Consider the following 14,982-nt stretch of genomic DNA (forward strand, 5'->3'; position numbering starts at 1 on the left):
GGACCTTCTTAGCACTTTTGAGGTGCTAATATTCATTGTGACATTCTGAATTGGAGCCTTCTATTATAGAGTCATTGTTCCCTGTAGTTATTTGGTATTTTCTCTTTCTCACAAGTATCTTGAGAAACTATAGTTCTGTGGAACATATTTTGGGAAACACTTGGTTAGATTATTCATGATCTGCAAATAATATCAGTTTTTGCTCTTCCTAAGTCCTTTTCACGTAGAGTAGGTAAAACCATTAATATACCTATCAATATATAATTTTCCATTTACATTTTTTCAGTTGTATATTCTTTTTCTACTTTTTCCTAGTTGACCTTTTAATATTTTTGGTATTTGGTTGCATAGGCATGAGACTGAAATAGGTAGTGGAAGATAAAACATCTGCCTTATGTTTACTTCTGTACAGCAATTTTACATCCTACCACCGTTCAGTCTGTGCTACTCTGTTCTCTTTTATCTTCTCCTTTAGAGGTTTGCTGTGTCTTTAGTGACTTCATTGTTGAAGGGCACTTTTCATTTGTATACGTATTTGTAAACACAGTAAAAATTCCCAGGGCATTCAAACATTTGTTGATTGAATTACCCTATAACTTACACACTTGTATTTACTTCTTTCACTCATCTTAACCTTCTGAATAACCTGTTTTTCACTAGTGAAGTCTTAATTTTTTCTGAATTTCTGGTGGGTATATAGGCTGTGTTGGCTAGGAAGAGTTTCACTTATGGATTTGAGTTGAAATAGAGAAGAACCTTATACTTAAAGGAGATTTCAGTGTACATATATTTTTATATACTATTAGCAGACTTTCTTGGAGAAGGCGAAGTACCTTCGCCCCACTCCAATACTCTTGCCTGGAAAATCCCATGGACGGAGGAGCCTGGTAGACTGCAGTCCATGGGGTCGCTAAGAGTCGGACACGACTGAGCGACTTCACTTTCACTTTTCACTTTTCACTTTCATGCATTGGAGAAGAAAATGGCAACCCACTCCAGTGTTCTTGCCTGGAGAATCCCAGGGACGGGGGAGCCTGGTGGGCTGCCGTCTATGGGGTCGCACAGAGTTGGACACGACTGAAGCGACTTAGCAGCAGTAGCAGTTAGCAGCAGACTTTCTTAAACACCTTTGTGAAATTTCGGTATTTGTTTTGCTTACTTAATATAATGTCCTTTACTTAATTATATTTTAATATAATATGTGAGCTCTCTGATTATCTTTCTTTTCACTGCTTATATCTAGGACCTAGAACTTAGAAATGGCATATAATCGGCGCTTGATAAATACATGCCAAAAGACTGATTGGATGAATGAATCATTTCATTTAGGGAATTTAAATTGGATAGCTATCTTAAATTTCCCATGAGCCTTGTTTCAGATGTTTTCCTGCCTGTTAATATGCTTATTATTTTTAATTTAAGAAAAATGTCCTCAACCTATACAAAGGTCTATATCTTAGACTTTTTTTTCGTATTGTAGAAAACTTTTATTCATGTTGTCATATATTATGTTAGTTCTTATTGTAAGACTTGGTTCAGATTACCACATATCCTCAATGTTAAATGTTGGAAATGCCCTAGCCACTGAGCTGGAAACAGCAAGTATTATATAGATAAAACAGTTGAAACCACGAAATCCATTGATGAAGTACTATGTAAATTAATTTTCCCATGAATAACTAAAAATGTTGAGAGTGATGATTTAAAACCACCACCCGTGAACTTACCAGCTAAGATCCAAGAGGCTGAGATCCCTCAGTGCATCCTAAAATACACAGTGTTGAGAATTCCCTGGTGGTCCAGTGGTTAGAATGTCATGCTTCCATTGCAGGGGGTGCAGGTTTGATCCTGTTGGGGTACTAAGATCCTGCATGCCGTGTGACCAGCCCCCCAAAAATTCAGTGTTTTGGGAACTTTTGTCCTGATCATAGATTTTTAAATGTAATTATCCTGTCTCTTGTGGCAGTCTTCAGTGTTTCTCTTAAGTTTCAGCAGGCAGCTGTGCCTGGGCTGGATGGTGAGCCAAGTATACCTTTTTTTAAAGTTACCTTTTTTGATTATTTTATTACCTTTTTATTACTTTTTTTGATTACTAGAAAAACTGTCCAGATTTGTTCTTATAATCATAAACAAGTTTTTGTCCCCTTTGGGTATTTTTCTGAATTAAACAAGCTGTAAAATTTGAAAAATAAGGGCTTATGGAAACGTCAGTGATTCTTTTTACAAATACTTTTTTTCCCCTTTGAAATAAATAATGAACTTTCCATCTGACCTTGCAGATAGTCCTCTTCTGGCTCTTATTAGTTAGTAGAAGTTTTTATGTAAATTACTTTTGAGTTTCTTGAGTAATTTTTTATAATATGGAAACATTCTTAAAATATCCTTGGAACAATTATTAGGGAACATAATATTTTGTTTGCAGAGAGATCCAATATATTTTTAGGTACTAGAATAGATAATTCTTGAATCTAAGGATTTGAAATAACATGGTTAGATACATAGGAATTAAAAAAATTACTTAATTCTCTATAGTACAATGCTTATTTCATAGATCTGTTTATAGTAACTTGATACCTTGAATTTTTATGTGATTTTTTAATTTAGAGATTCTGAAAATTGCATCATGTTTAATATTATTACCGTTCTATGTTTCAGAATGTGCCCATTTACTTTTGGCTCACAATGCTCCAGTAAAGGTGAAAAATGCTCAGGGATGGAGCCCGCTGGCGGAAGCCATCAGTTATGGAGATAGACAGATGAGTAAGCAATATAAATTACTATTGTTGTTATGTATTCTAAAAATATGAAATGATGCATTTGACATATTTTTCATTTGGTGTAACTTTCCATACTATGAAGAATTTGCAGCTACTTATGAACTTATGTATGAATTATTCTTGACTATATATATTACCATGTATATATAAATGTCCCATCCCTCAGGGTCATCCCAGTGCACCAGCCCTGACCCCGCCTCATGCATCAAACCTGGACTGGTGATCTATTTCACGTATGATAATATACATGTATTCAATGCTGTTCTCTCAAATCATCCCACCCTCGCCTTCTCCCACAGAGTCCAAAAGTCTGTTCTTTATATCTTTGTCTCTCTTGCTGTCTTGCAATGTCTTTTCCTCATAGTGTATCATATAAGCTTTGTGAAAAATCAAGTCATCAATATGTTTCTTATTCAGCCTTTCATTTCTGGCTCCTAGAACAGTGCTTGGCACATGTATTTGTTCAGTGAATTAATGAAGATAATTAAAACTACAAGGAAGATTTGAGATTAATCAATAATTTAAAAATTTCTGAAAAGTATTATATTAGATTTTTATCTGTTATCACTCTCCTGAGATACTCAAAACTTTAAAATATTTTTTTTAAAGAAAGTAATGACATTTGTTGTAGAAAGTTAGAAAACTATTGAGGAAAAAAGCTGGTGACTTTTTGGTCACTTGGTGACTCAGTTGGTAAAGAATCCACCTGCAATGCAAGAAACCTGGGTTTGACCCCTGGGTCAGGAAGTTCTCCTGGAGAAGGAAATGGCAACCCACTCCAGCATTCTTGCCTGGAAGATCCCAGGTCAGTCCATGGGGTTCCAAAGAATTGGACATTACTCAATGACTAAACCATCACCAGTGACATTTGTTGTAGCTAACTTTATTTCTCAATCACTGTTAATAAGATTCTTATAATCAGATCAGATCAGTCGCTCAGTCATGTCCGACTTTGCGACCCCATGAATTGCAGCATGCCATGCCTCCCTGTCCATCACCAACTCCTGGAGTTCACTGAGACTCATGTCCATCGAGTCAGTGGTGCCATCCAGCCATCTCATCCTCTGTCGTCCCCTTCTCCTCCTGCCCCCAATCCCTCCCTGCCCCCAGTCCCTCCCAGCGTCAGAGTCTTTTCCAATGAGTCAACTCTTTGCATGAGGTGGCCAAAGTACTGGAGTTTCAGCTTTAGCATTATTCCTTCCAAAGAAATCCCAGGGCTGATCTCCTTCAGAATGGACTGGTTGGATCTCCTTGCAGTCCAAGGGACTCTCAAGAGTCTTCTCCAACACCACAGTTCAAAAGCATCAATTCTTCGGCGCTCAGCCTTCTTCACAGTCCAACTTTCACATCCGTACATGACCACAGGAAAAACCATAGCCTTGACTATACGAACCTTTGTTGGCAAAGTAATGTCTCTGCTTTTGAATATGCTATCTAGGTTGGTCATAACTTTCCTTCCAAGGAGTAAGCGTCTTTGAATTTCATGGCTGCAGTCACCATCTGCAGTGATTTTGGAGCCCAGAAAAATAAAGTCTGACACTATTTCCACTGTTTCCCCATCTATTTCCCATGAAGTGGTGGGACCGGATGCCATGATCTTCATTTTCTGAATGTTGAGCTTTAAGCCAACTTTTTCACTCTCCACTTTCACTTTCATCAAGAGGCTTTTGAGTTCCTCTTCACTTTCTGCCATAAGGGTGGTGTCATCTGCATATCTGAGGTTATTGATATATCTCCCGGCAATCTTGATTCCAGCTTGTGTTTCTTCCAGTCCAGCGTTTCTCATGATGTACTCTGCATATAAGTTAAATAAACAGGGTGACAATATACAGCCTTGATGTACTCTTTTTCCTATTTGGAACCTGTCTGTTGTTCCATGTCCAGTTCTAACTGTTGCTTCCTGACCTGCATACAAATTTCTCAAGAGGCAGATCAGGTGGTCTGGTATTCCCATCTCTTTCAGAATTTTCCACAGTTTATTGTGATCCACACAGTCAAAGGCTTTGGCATAGTCAATAAAGCAGAAATAGTTGTTTTTCTGGAACTCTCTTGCTTTTTCCATGATCCAGTCGATGTTGGCAATTTGATCACTGGTTCCTCTGCCTTTTCTAAAACCAGCTTGAACATCAGGAAGTTCACTGTTGACATATTGCTGAAGCCTGGCTTGGAGAATTTTGAGCATTACTTTACTAGCATGTGAGATGAGTGCAATTGTGCGGTAGTTTGAGCACTCTTTGGCATTGCCTTTCTTTGGGATTGGAATGAAAACTGACCTCTTCCAGTCCTGTGGCCGATGCTGAGTTTTCCAAATTTGCTGGCATATTCAGTGCAGCACTTTCACAGCATCATCTTTCAGGATTTGGAATAGCTCAACTGGAATTCCATCACCTCCACTAGCTTTGTTTGTAGTGATGCTTTCTAAGGCCCACTTGACTTCACGTTCCAGGACGTCTAGCTCTAGGTGAGTGGTCACACCATCGTGATTATCTTGGTCGTGAAGATCTTTTTTGTACAGTTCTTCTGTGTATTCTTGCCATCTCTTCTTAATACTTTCTGCTTCTGTTAGGTCCATACCATTTCTGTCCTTTATCGAGCTCATCTTTGATGAAATTTTCCTTTGGTATCTCTGATTTTCTTGAAGAGATCCCTAGTCTTTCCCATTCTGTTGTTTTCGTCTATTTCTTTGCATTGATCGCTGAAGAAGGCGTTCTTATCTCTTCTTGCTATTCTTTGGAACTCTGCATTCACATGCTTATATCTTTCCTTTTTTCCTTTGCTTTTTGCTTCTCTTCTTTTCACAGCTATTTTTAAGGCCTCTGCAGACAGCCATTTTGCTTTTTTGCATTTCTTTTCTATGGGAATGGTCTTGATCCCTGTCTCTGTACAATGTCATGAACCTCATTCCATAGTTCATCAGGTACTCTATCTGTCAGATCTAGGCCCTTAAATCTATTTCTCACTTCCACTGTATAATCATAAGGGATTTGATTTAGGTCATACCTGAATGGTCTAGTGGTTTTCCCTACTTTCTTCAATTGAAGTCTGAATTTGGCAATAAGGAGTTCATGGTCTGAGCCACAGTCAGCCCCTGGTCTTGTTTTTGCTGACTGTATAGAGCTTCTCCCTCTTTGGCTGCAAAGAACATAATCAATCTGATTTCGGTGTTGACCATCTGTTGATGTCCATGTGTAGAGTCTTCTCTTGTGTTGTTGGAAGAGGGTGTTTGTTATGACCAGTGCATTTTCTTGGCAAAACTCTATCAGTCTTTGCCCTGCTTCATTCCGTATTCCAAGGCCAAATTTGCCTGTTACTCCATGTGTTTCTTGACTTCCTACTTTGCATTCCAGATCCCTATAATGAAAAGAACATCTTTTTTGGGTGTTAGTTCTAAAAGGTCTTGTAGGTCTTCATAGAACCGTTCAGCTTCAACTTCTTCAGCGTTACTGTTTGGGGCATAGACTTGGATTACTGTGATATTGAATGGTTTGCCTTGGAAATGAACAGAGATCATTCTGTCGTTTTTGAGATTGCATCCAAGTACTGCATTTTGGACTCTTTTGTTGACCATGATGGCCACTCCATTTCTTCTGAGGGATTTCTGCCTGCAGTAGTAGATAAAATGGTCATCTGAGTTAAATTGACTCCCCCATATATGCTAATAATTTTATCTGATTGTGTTCTGAGTGTGTCTATAAGTTGATGTTATATTTTAATGTGAAATCTCATAGAACAGGAATCTTTTTGCACACATCACTATGTTATATGTAGTTGCTGTCACTACATTTTTAATAATATTTGGTCATTTAAATAATTTTCTATGTATTGAAGATCTTCAGTCAGTTTTATTTAGTTGATGGAAACCATATGGTTTCTGCTTTTAATTAAGATGCCTTTTCTTTTTAGGAAATTAATTATTTTTGTTCTTTATGTGAACGGCAGTCTTTTTTAATCTGAAGTAAAGGTAGATTGAATAAACATTTATTAAACTATTTGCATTTATAGTGGAGAAGAATTATAGAAAGAATTCTATACTTAGATAATATAGTTTTGGTATTAAATTATAACAAACATGAAGGTTAGTTGGAGTCATATAAATTTTAATCTTTAAAGAATCCTAATTTATCTAGGTAATTGGTCCTTAGACTATTTGGATTTTATAGACCAGAAAAGAATTTTATTTGAGGATTGAATGTAGGTAGCTGAAGTTTTCATTTTAGTATCAGTTTAGTTCACTCACTCAGTCATGTCCAACATTTTGTGACCTCATGAACCACAGCATGCCAGGCCTACCTATCCATCACCAACTCCTGAAGTTTACCCAAACCCATGTCCATTGAGTCAGTGATGCCATCCAACCATCTCATCCTCTGTCATCCCCTTCTCCTCCTGCCCTCAATCTTTCCCAGCGTCAGGGTCTTTTCAAATGAGTCAGCTCTTCGCCATTAGGTGGCCAAAGTATTGGAGTTTCAGCTTCAACATCAGTCCTTCCAATGAACACCCAGGACTGATCTCCTTTAGGATAGACTGGTTGGATCTCCTTGCAGTCCAAGGGCCTCCTCTCAGAGAGTCTTCTCCAACACCATAGTTCAAAAGCATCAATTCTTCAGTCCTCAGCTTTCTTTATAGTCCAACTCTCACATCCATACATGACTACTGGAAAAACCATAGCATTGACTAGACGGAACTTTGTCAACAAAGTAATGTCTCTGCTTTCTAATATGCTGTCTAGGTTGTTCATAACTTTCCTTCCAAGGAGTAAGTGTCTTTTAATTTCATGGCTGCAATCATCATCTGCAGTTATTTTGGAGCCCCCCAAAATAAAGTCAGCCACTATTCCCACTGTTTGCCCATCTATTTCCCATGAAGTGATGGGACCCGCTGCCATGATCTTCGTTTTCTGAATGTTGAGCTTTAAGCCAACTTTTTCACTCTCTTTCACCATGTATTGATATATACATTCTCCACCCCACTAATACATTTTTTATCTTACTTTATTCAAAGCTAATATTTTCTCTTATTTCAGTAAATGTGAGAGATTGATTGAGTTTGCTGGTATATTTTAGACCTTCATTCTAATAAACAAAACTTCTATTTACCTAATTGCAGGCACAGTAGTAAGCAGTTTATATTGAGCCTCTATAGTAACTCTTTGTAGTAGATTTTACTTGAGATTTACTATAGATTTTAATGTAGAGTTATTTTTACTTGACAAATGAAAAAAAGAAAATGAAGTTTAGGAAAATTAAGTGTTCCATATTGACACAGCTAATAAGTAGTAAAGCTGTGGTTTGGACTTAAGCAATTTGTCTTAATATCTGTTAACTATTGAGAAGACACTGTGGAGGGTTTCAGGGTTTTTTTTTAAGAGTCTGAAGTTCTTTTTACAGATAGAATAGGATTTGTTTTAGTATTTTTTATGCTATGTTGGTAGTATGTGAGAGAAAGTACAGTCTCAAGTAAAAGAAGAACAGATGCAACTGATAACATTTTGTAGATAATTACATTAAAAAAAAAATACCTAGTATGATTTTTGAGATTTCCTGTCTTTGAGATCATCATTTAGACAACTGTTAACAACAGGACACTGCATCATCTGACTGCGGTTGGTAATCTTGACTCAGTCAGATGAAGCCTTACTGATGATTAAAAACCACCAAAGCTAGTATGACTGTAGGTTGATGTTGAGGTATCTCCTTTCAGGTTTTCTTGAGGATCATAACAGCTTTGCCAAAGGTATTTTCTAACATATTCACAATATCTGTATTATTTCTGTGTGTAATAAGCCAGTGGTGTTTCTTAGCATGGTGACATTTTTTTTCACATTTTTTTTTTAGATATAATTAGCAGTCTAACCTGGTAAAATTCATTTTAAATTAAAAATTTTTTTAAAATTTAAATTTTAGTTACAGCTCTTTTAAGGAAGCTTAAGCAGCAATCCAGGGAAAGTGTTGAAGAAAAACGACCTCGATTATTAAAAGCCCTGAAAGAGGTAAGCTCAATTTCTTGACTGATTTTGTATCTAAACTGTAATTGAAAGTGTACTTTTATGCATTTTAAAAATGCAGTTTAATTTTTTGCTAATTATTAAGGGTCAAGAAATAGTAAAAATCCTGCTTTAATTAAGCAATAATGACATTAAAAAATACTGATTATAGTGTGTAATCTTATGGGAAGCATTATTTGCTTTGAACTTAGAAGGTAGATAAAGAATTATTGCTCTCAATAAATTAGGTAACAGCTCTAAGGAAAAAGAAGGTAAGTGATAATTAATCGAAGTAATTTTCCTTTGTTCTTTGGATTCAAAAGTTTTCTGTTAGCAGAAGCTGCTACTGCTAGTAGGGCCAGTTTGCATTTTCTGTTTGTAACAAAACTGTTTATCTATCCTACTTCATGATGGTACAGCTGGGTGTAGTGGTACAGACAGGGAGAGAGGTTTGTTTTCTGTTATTTTTTTCTCTTTATTTTGGATGCCTGAAAAAGCTGTGGGAGAAAGACCTATGAGTATGTCTTCTTTTAGGTATGCTATTTTTTGAAATCTCAAGGGATAAAATTTTTTGAGACTATTTGATTAATAGTTCCTTGAACAGTTATAGTTTTTGTTGTTTAACTTCTAATTTAAGAAATAAAAACATTGTCTATAGATAATATGATGACAGATTATTTCAGATTTCAAAAACTTGTGTTATCACTTTATGGAAAAAAGTTTCTGTTGCAGTGAATGATTTTATTAGATCATTATGAGCCTACACAATAATCATTTTGGAAGTTTTTTTTTATAACACTTCTAAAGTTATTAACTATTTTCACAATACTACTCATTTTGTTTTGGTTACACTGAGAAGTAGAATATTTATTGATGCAAATTTAAATGCCTATCAGTTTTATGTGATTAAAACGTTCTTGTAAAATCTAAAGCGGTATGTATTTTCCTTTGTGGATAAGTGTAGTAATGTCTGCTATTGTAATATTATTTTAAGTAATAAGCATATATATATATTTTGGTTCTTTCTCCAACCCCATAATTGAAATTATTTCCTATTTCTGTCTATAGATCTTTAATGATAACAGATTTTTTTAAAGCAAAATGTTAAGCAGGTATAAGAGCTGTTAACTAAGGTATGCATTTACTAATTATACATATTTCATTTCTCAGCTAGGTGACTTTTATCTCGAACTTCACTGGGATTTTCAAAGCTGGGGTAAGAATGTGCTATGTTTTACTGTAAAATATGTAGGTATGCAAAAATGCAAGTGTAAAAATAACTATTAAATAGAAATGTTAAAATAACCAATACTTGCTGTAAGGAAATTTAAATATTTTTCATCATGTTGAATATAATGGTTATAAAGCCCTGTGTGTGTGTGAGTTGCTCAGTTCTGTCCGACTCTTTGAGACCCCATGGTCTGTAGCTTGCTAGGCTCCACCGTCCATGGAATTCTCCAGGCAAGAATACTGGAGTGGGTTGCTATTCCCTTCTCCAGTCAGTGGATCTTCCCAACCCAGGGATTGAACCCAGGTCTCCCACAGTGCAGGCAGATTGTTTACTGTCTGAGCCACCAGGGAAGCCCATAAAGCCCTATAGTAATATTTAATTATCCCAACATGATTAGTAACTTCCATAATTATTTTTTTTAAGGTAAAAAATTGTCTTATTTAAAAACAAAATGTTGGTTAAAATATAATAATTTAGTGTAAGGAATTTTCAGAGAGAAGAGAAGAATTAACTATGGGATTATTAGGTTACTGAATTTAGGGAAATTCGACATATAGTATTTAGATACCTAAATGTGAAGAATTTGGTTAATATTAATTGATTTTGTATATTTTGTCATCTGTCAATCACTTTCACTGCTTTTATTGCCACTGTCTTAACACACTGTTTGGTTGCACACCATTCCACTTATTTATAAAAGATGTTAATTCCTAGATACTTTACAGTCATTTTTGATTTATCTCAGTAAGGTAAGTTTTCTCTCTTCCTCATTTTAAACATGAGTCTACTTAGGAAACTTTTGTGTCCAAATAGGAAGTTTGATCCTAGTGACCTATACTTTACTAAATAAATAACTATCCAAACAACTGACTTTTGGGTTAAACATTTTTTAATGTAATCTATATATAAATTGGATATAGTGTGCTTATGGGTTTTTTAAAAGCATCTGAATTAATCTTTATGGTATAAACATTTGAATGCTTATTATCACCAAAATAATCATAAAGATAAATCATAAAATAATCATAACAATAAATCAGATATTGACAGAGACCACTGTAGAGATGACTATTAATGTTTCATATGAGTATTTTAAACTCTCTTCAATGCTTATGAACATGTGTTTGTACACACATATAAATATAAATTTATATGTGTATATATAGCCTCAGCATTAGTTTTTTAAATGAAATCATACAATTATTATGCATTTTGTCATTTTTACTTAATCTATCATAAATATCTTACATTTTAGTTCATGAAGAAGTACTTCCTTTTTAAAAAAAACAGTATAATACTTTATGAGATGGGTGATTAAGATGTTTCTGGTTTGTTTAATCTCTAAATAAGAAATTTAATCCCTAAATATAATCAGTTACAACTTTAGATCATGAGGCTAGTTTTGGCTCCATCAAAAATCACATCTGCGGGAGTTCCCTGGTGGTCTAGTGGTTAGGGTTCTGGGCTTTCATTCCTGTTGTAGGTGTTGTTGTTTAGTCACTAAGTCCCATCTGACTCTCTTTGTGATCTCATGGACTATAGTCCACTAGGATCCTCTGTCCATGGAATTCTCCAGGCAAGAATACTGGAGTGGGTTGCCATTTCCTTTTCCAGGGGATCTTCCTGACCTAGAGGTCGAACTCTGTTGCCGGCATTGTAAGTGGACTCTTTACCACTGACTCTGGCCCAGGTTCAATCCCTTGTGGAGAACTGAGATCCCATGAGTGCCGTGGTGTGGCCAAAAAAACTCACCCAAGATTTTCTTAACTCTGATAATGCTTTATGCGCTATCATTTAGAAGTACCAGTGTCCTAGAATACCAAAAGAAAAAGAGATGTAATAGCATTGTGTAATAAAAGAGCTCCAAGTTAGATTGGTCTAAAGTCTGGATACTATTTTTTTCACTGTTTTTTTTTCTATCTATAAAGACCCCAGTCATTCTTGGTGATCCTTGAGTATACTGGCTCTTTAATTGACTGTTTGAGTAACTGTTGTTTTGAATTCTAAAATTGTAACTTTATCTTGCTGAGCAAAATATTCTAAAATATTTTAAAACTGACATTTCAATTACATGAACAAATTGAAATGGATATAATTACTCCTGAAATTGTGCATATTATCTGTAGTTGTAAACACACTGTAACTGTTGCATAATCAAGTTTATTATGTAACCACTGAGGTACTGTTTAAAGTATTGCTTCTGGGACTTCCTTGATGGTCCAGTGGTTAAGACTCTGAGCTGGGGGCACTGGGTTCAGTCCCTGATTGGAGAACAGAGATCCCACATGACAAGGGCAAAATATAATAACAATTCTTTTTGAAAAAATGTATTGCTTCTCTGAGAACTTGACTTTGACACAAGAAAGTTAGCACATCTGATTCATTGTTGATAAAGGTTTTTACTGATTTCATGTCCCATTATTAGCACCTGATGGTTGGATGTCATCTATCATTCTAAAAACTAAACTCACTGGCTAGATTTAGTTTATATGCTTTGGATTAAAAAACATTGGATAATCTCTGATATAAGATTTGATTATCAAGCTTTTTCCTAGAGTTTAGGCATGCTTCCTCCCTTGTGAAAGCCCCTGATATAAAAAAAAAAAAAAAGAAAAAGGCTCCCAGAAATAAGGGCAAGTTAAGAAATACTGAGATCCAGGGGTGAGTTTAGTTTAGTGGTAGCGGAGCACAAAAACTGCACTCTTTCTCCTTCAGTATTTGGCTGAAAATAGCCTCAGACTTGGTTAATAGCAAGTCTGAAGGCAGCTAAATTATTCCAGAGTGAGTTTTTAGGTATAGAAAAGCCTTAAAATGGAATCAGAAGTACTGGCTTCTGTTTGCAATGGAAAGTCACATATTTTTCCTGAGCTTGGGTTTTTTCATTTTAAAAGTGAGAGTAAGAATAAACACCCCACCTATTTTCAAGTCTTTGTTTTGGTGTAGATGAAATGAAATCATGTTTTTGAAGGAAACACTTTAGATGCTGTAAAGTGTTAAATAATTTATAGTATTATAATCACTACAAACTTAACATTATGTGTATGGCATGTTTCAACAGAAAAACTAATAGTTTTTTTCTTTATCTCATAATCTACAGAATATCTGTCCTGTTTTTAGGACTTTTTTTCTTTTTTGCATTTTATAGATGGAAAACATCAGGCCTAAGCTCTTCTTAAAATCAGGGAATAAGTGATAGCAAAGCCAGAATGAAAACTTAGAGATTATTCATTTTTCAGTTCAGTGGATTATACTGCCTTTGGAGTACTGTGTTAGACTCTTTTTTTTGTGTGTGTTAGACTCTTAGATAAAGTTGAAATAACTTAAGATATAGAGAGCCTAATTGTTCAATTTACATGGGGGAAGAAAAAGTCATCACAAAATTGGGAAAATGCAAATTGCTCTATTTTTGGAATGCATTGAAATCTTTTTTTTCATCTATGATATACCTTCTTCTTCTTTTTTTTAACTTTTACTTTTCAATCTTCAAATTCTTTTTTTCTCTACATTCCCCCTTTCTTCCTTTTCTGATAAGTGGATATTGGTGTGTGATTCTGAATTTTGCTTTTGTAGTTTACCATACTACATTACAAGATGTAATAAATTTAAATTAAGTTAGAGTGCTGGCTTATTGTAATCATCTTTTTCTTACTATATCAAATATGTAAGAACAGAAAAAGTAGATCTCAATTAATAAGTAAGAAAGAGGAGCTTTGATCATTTATATAGATTTATGCCATTATTGGAGAAGGAAATGGCAACCCACTCTAGTATTCCTACCTGGAGAATCCCATGGACAGAGAAGCCTGGCAGGCTACAGTCCATGGGGTCGTAGAGTTGGACACGACTGAGCGACTTAGCACGTACATGCATATACCGTTATTACTCTTCTTAACTTCTGTTGTTTCATATAAGGAAGAATTTGATTGGAAAATGATTTCTTATGTTCTTTGACCAGGGTAACTTTTAGTTGATACTCCCTCTGGGCTGTAAACTTTTCTTATTTTCATAAAATAAAAAGTCTAGAAAACTGTCTTTAATGATGTAATCATTTTAGATTGAATAACCTCTAAAGAATTAAAAAACTTTTAATGTTAATTAGAAAATATTTAAAAATTTAGAAAACTTTGGAAAAAGTTAACTAAAAACCTAGCCTTTAGTTTTCTCTAGGGTCTTTTCTTTCTAACCAGGTTGATTTTTATCACCCATTTTTAAAACACTCAAGTTTTATAAAATGTACATGTAATACATCTTACACAGATAAACACACACACATACATACACCTGTACATGTGATGAGATCTTTAATTTCAAGAATTTTGAGTTTCACATTCTTTTCTTTTTTTGGTATATGGTAGTTTATTTAGCCTGTTATGTAGATTTATTTGTCTATAGAATAACTCATCTTTCTTCAAAATATAGCAGATAATGAATAATAAAAAACTATAAGAATATAGCTTATGATATGAATGTGAGCAACACTGGAATGTAGAAATGTATAAGTCAATAGTATGATTGCATTTTAAGAATTTTAAAACTAATGTACATTGAGCTTATCGAATAATCAATATATTTAGGATTCAAACTCAAATTCAACTAGCTCTAAAAATGTATTTTTTATTACACATATTACTTTTCTGGTATTTTATGCAGTTATATATAAAGAATTAGATGGGATCCAGGTTTGTCTGGTGACCCCTTCAGGAGGGTTTAATTACCAAAAGGCCTTGTTTTCTCACTAACAGTAGCATCTTGCAATATGTACCAAGAATGGCGTTGCATCAGTTCTGATACTCTTATTTGTATTTGGTGGTGGGTAGTGGTGATGGTAATTACAATTAAATCCGAGAAGGCAATGGCACCCCACTCCAGTACTCTTGCCTAGAAAATTCCATGGACGGAGGAGCCTGGTAGGCTGCAGTCCATGGGGTTGCTAAGAGTCGGACATGACTGAGCGACTTCACTTTCACTTTTCACTTTCATGCATTGGAGAA

General features: G+C 35.0%; 1 protein-coding gene across 1 annotated transcript in view; it reads left to right on the forward strand.

Moving 5' to 3' along the window:
* ANKRD13C (ankyrin repeat domain 13C) overlaps positions 1–14,982 on the forward strand; it is a 93,442-nt gene that overhangs the window by 37,244 nt on the left and 41,216 nt on the right. The window contains exons 3-5 of the mRNA NM_001435024.1: positions 2,656–2,760; positions 8,681–8,766; positions 9,931–9,976. Of these exons, the coding sequence (NP_001421953.1) occupies positions 2,656–2,760; positions 8,681–8,766; positions 9,931–9,976 (237 nt within the window). The remainder of the gene's footprint in view (positions 1–2,655; positions 2,761–8,680; positions 8,767–9,930; positions 9,977–14,982) is intronic.

Source organism: Bos taurus, chromosome 3 (assembly GCF_002263795.3).
Source record: "Bos taurus isolate L1 Dominette 01449 registration number 42190680 breed Hereford chromosome 3, ARS-UCD2.0, whole genome shotgun sequence".
Classification (NCBI taxonomy): Eukaryota; Metazoa; Chordata; class Mammalia; order Artiodactyla; family Bovidae; genus Bos; species Bos taurus.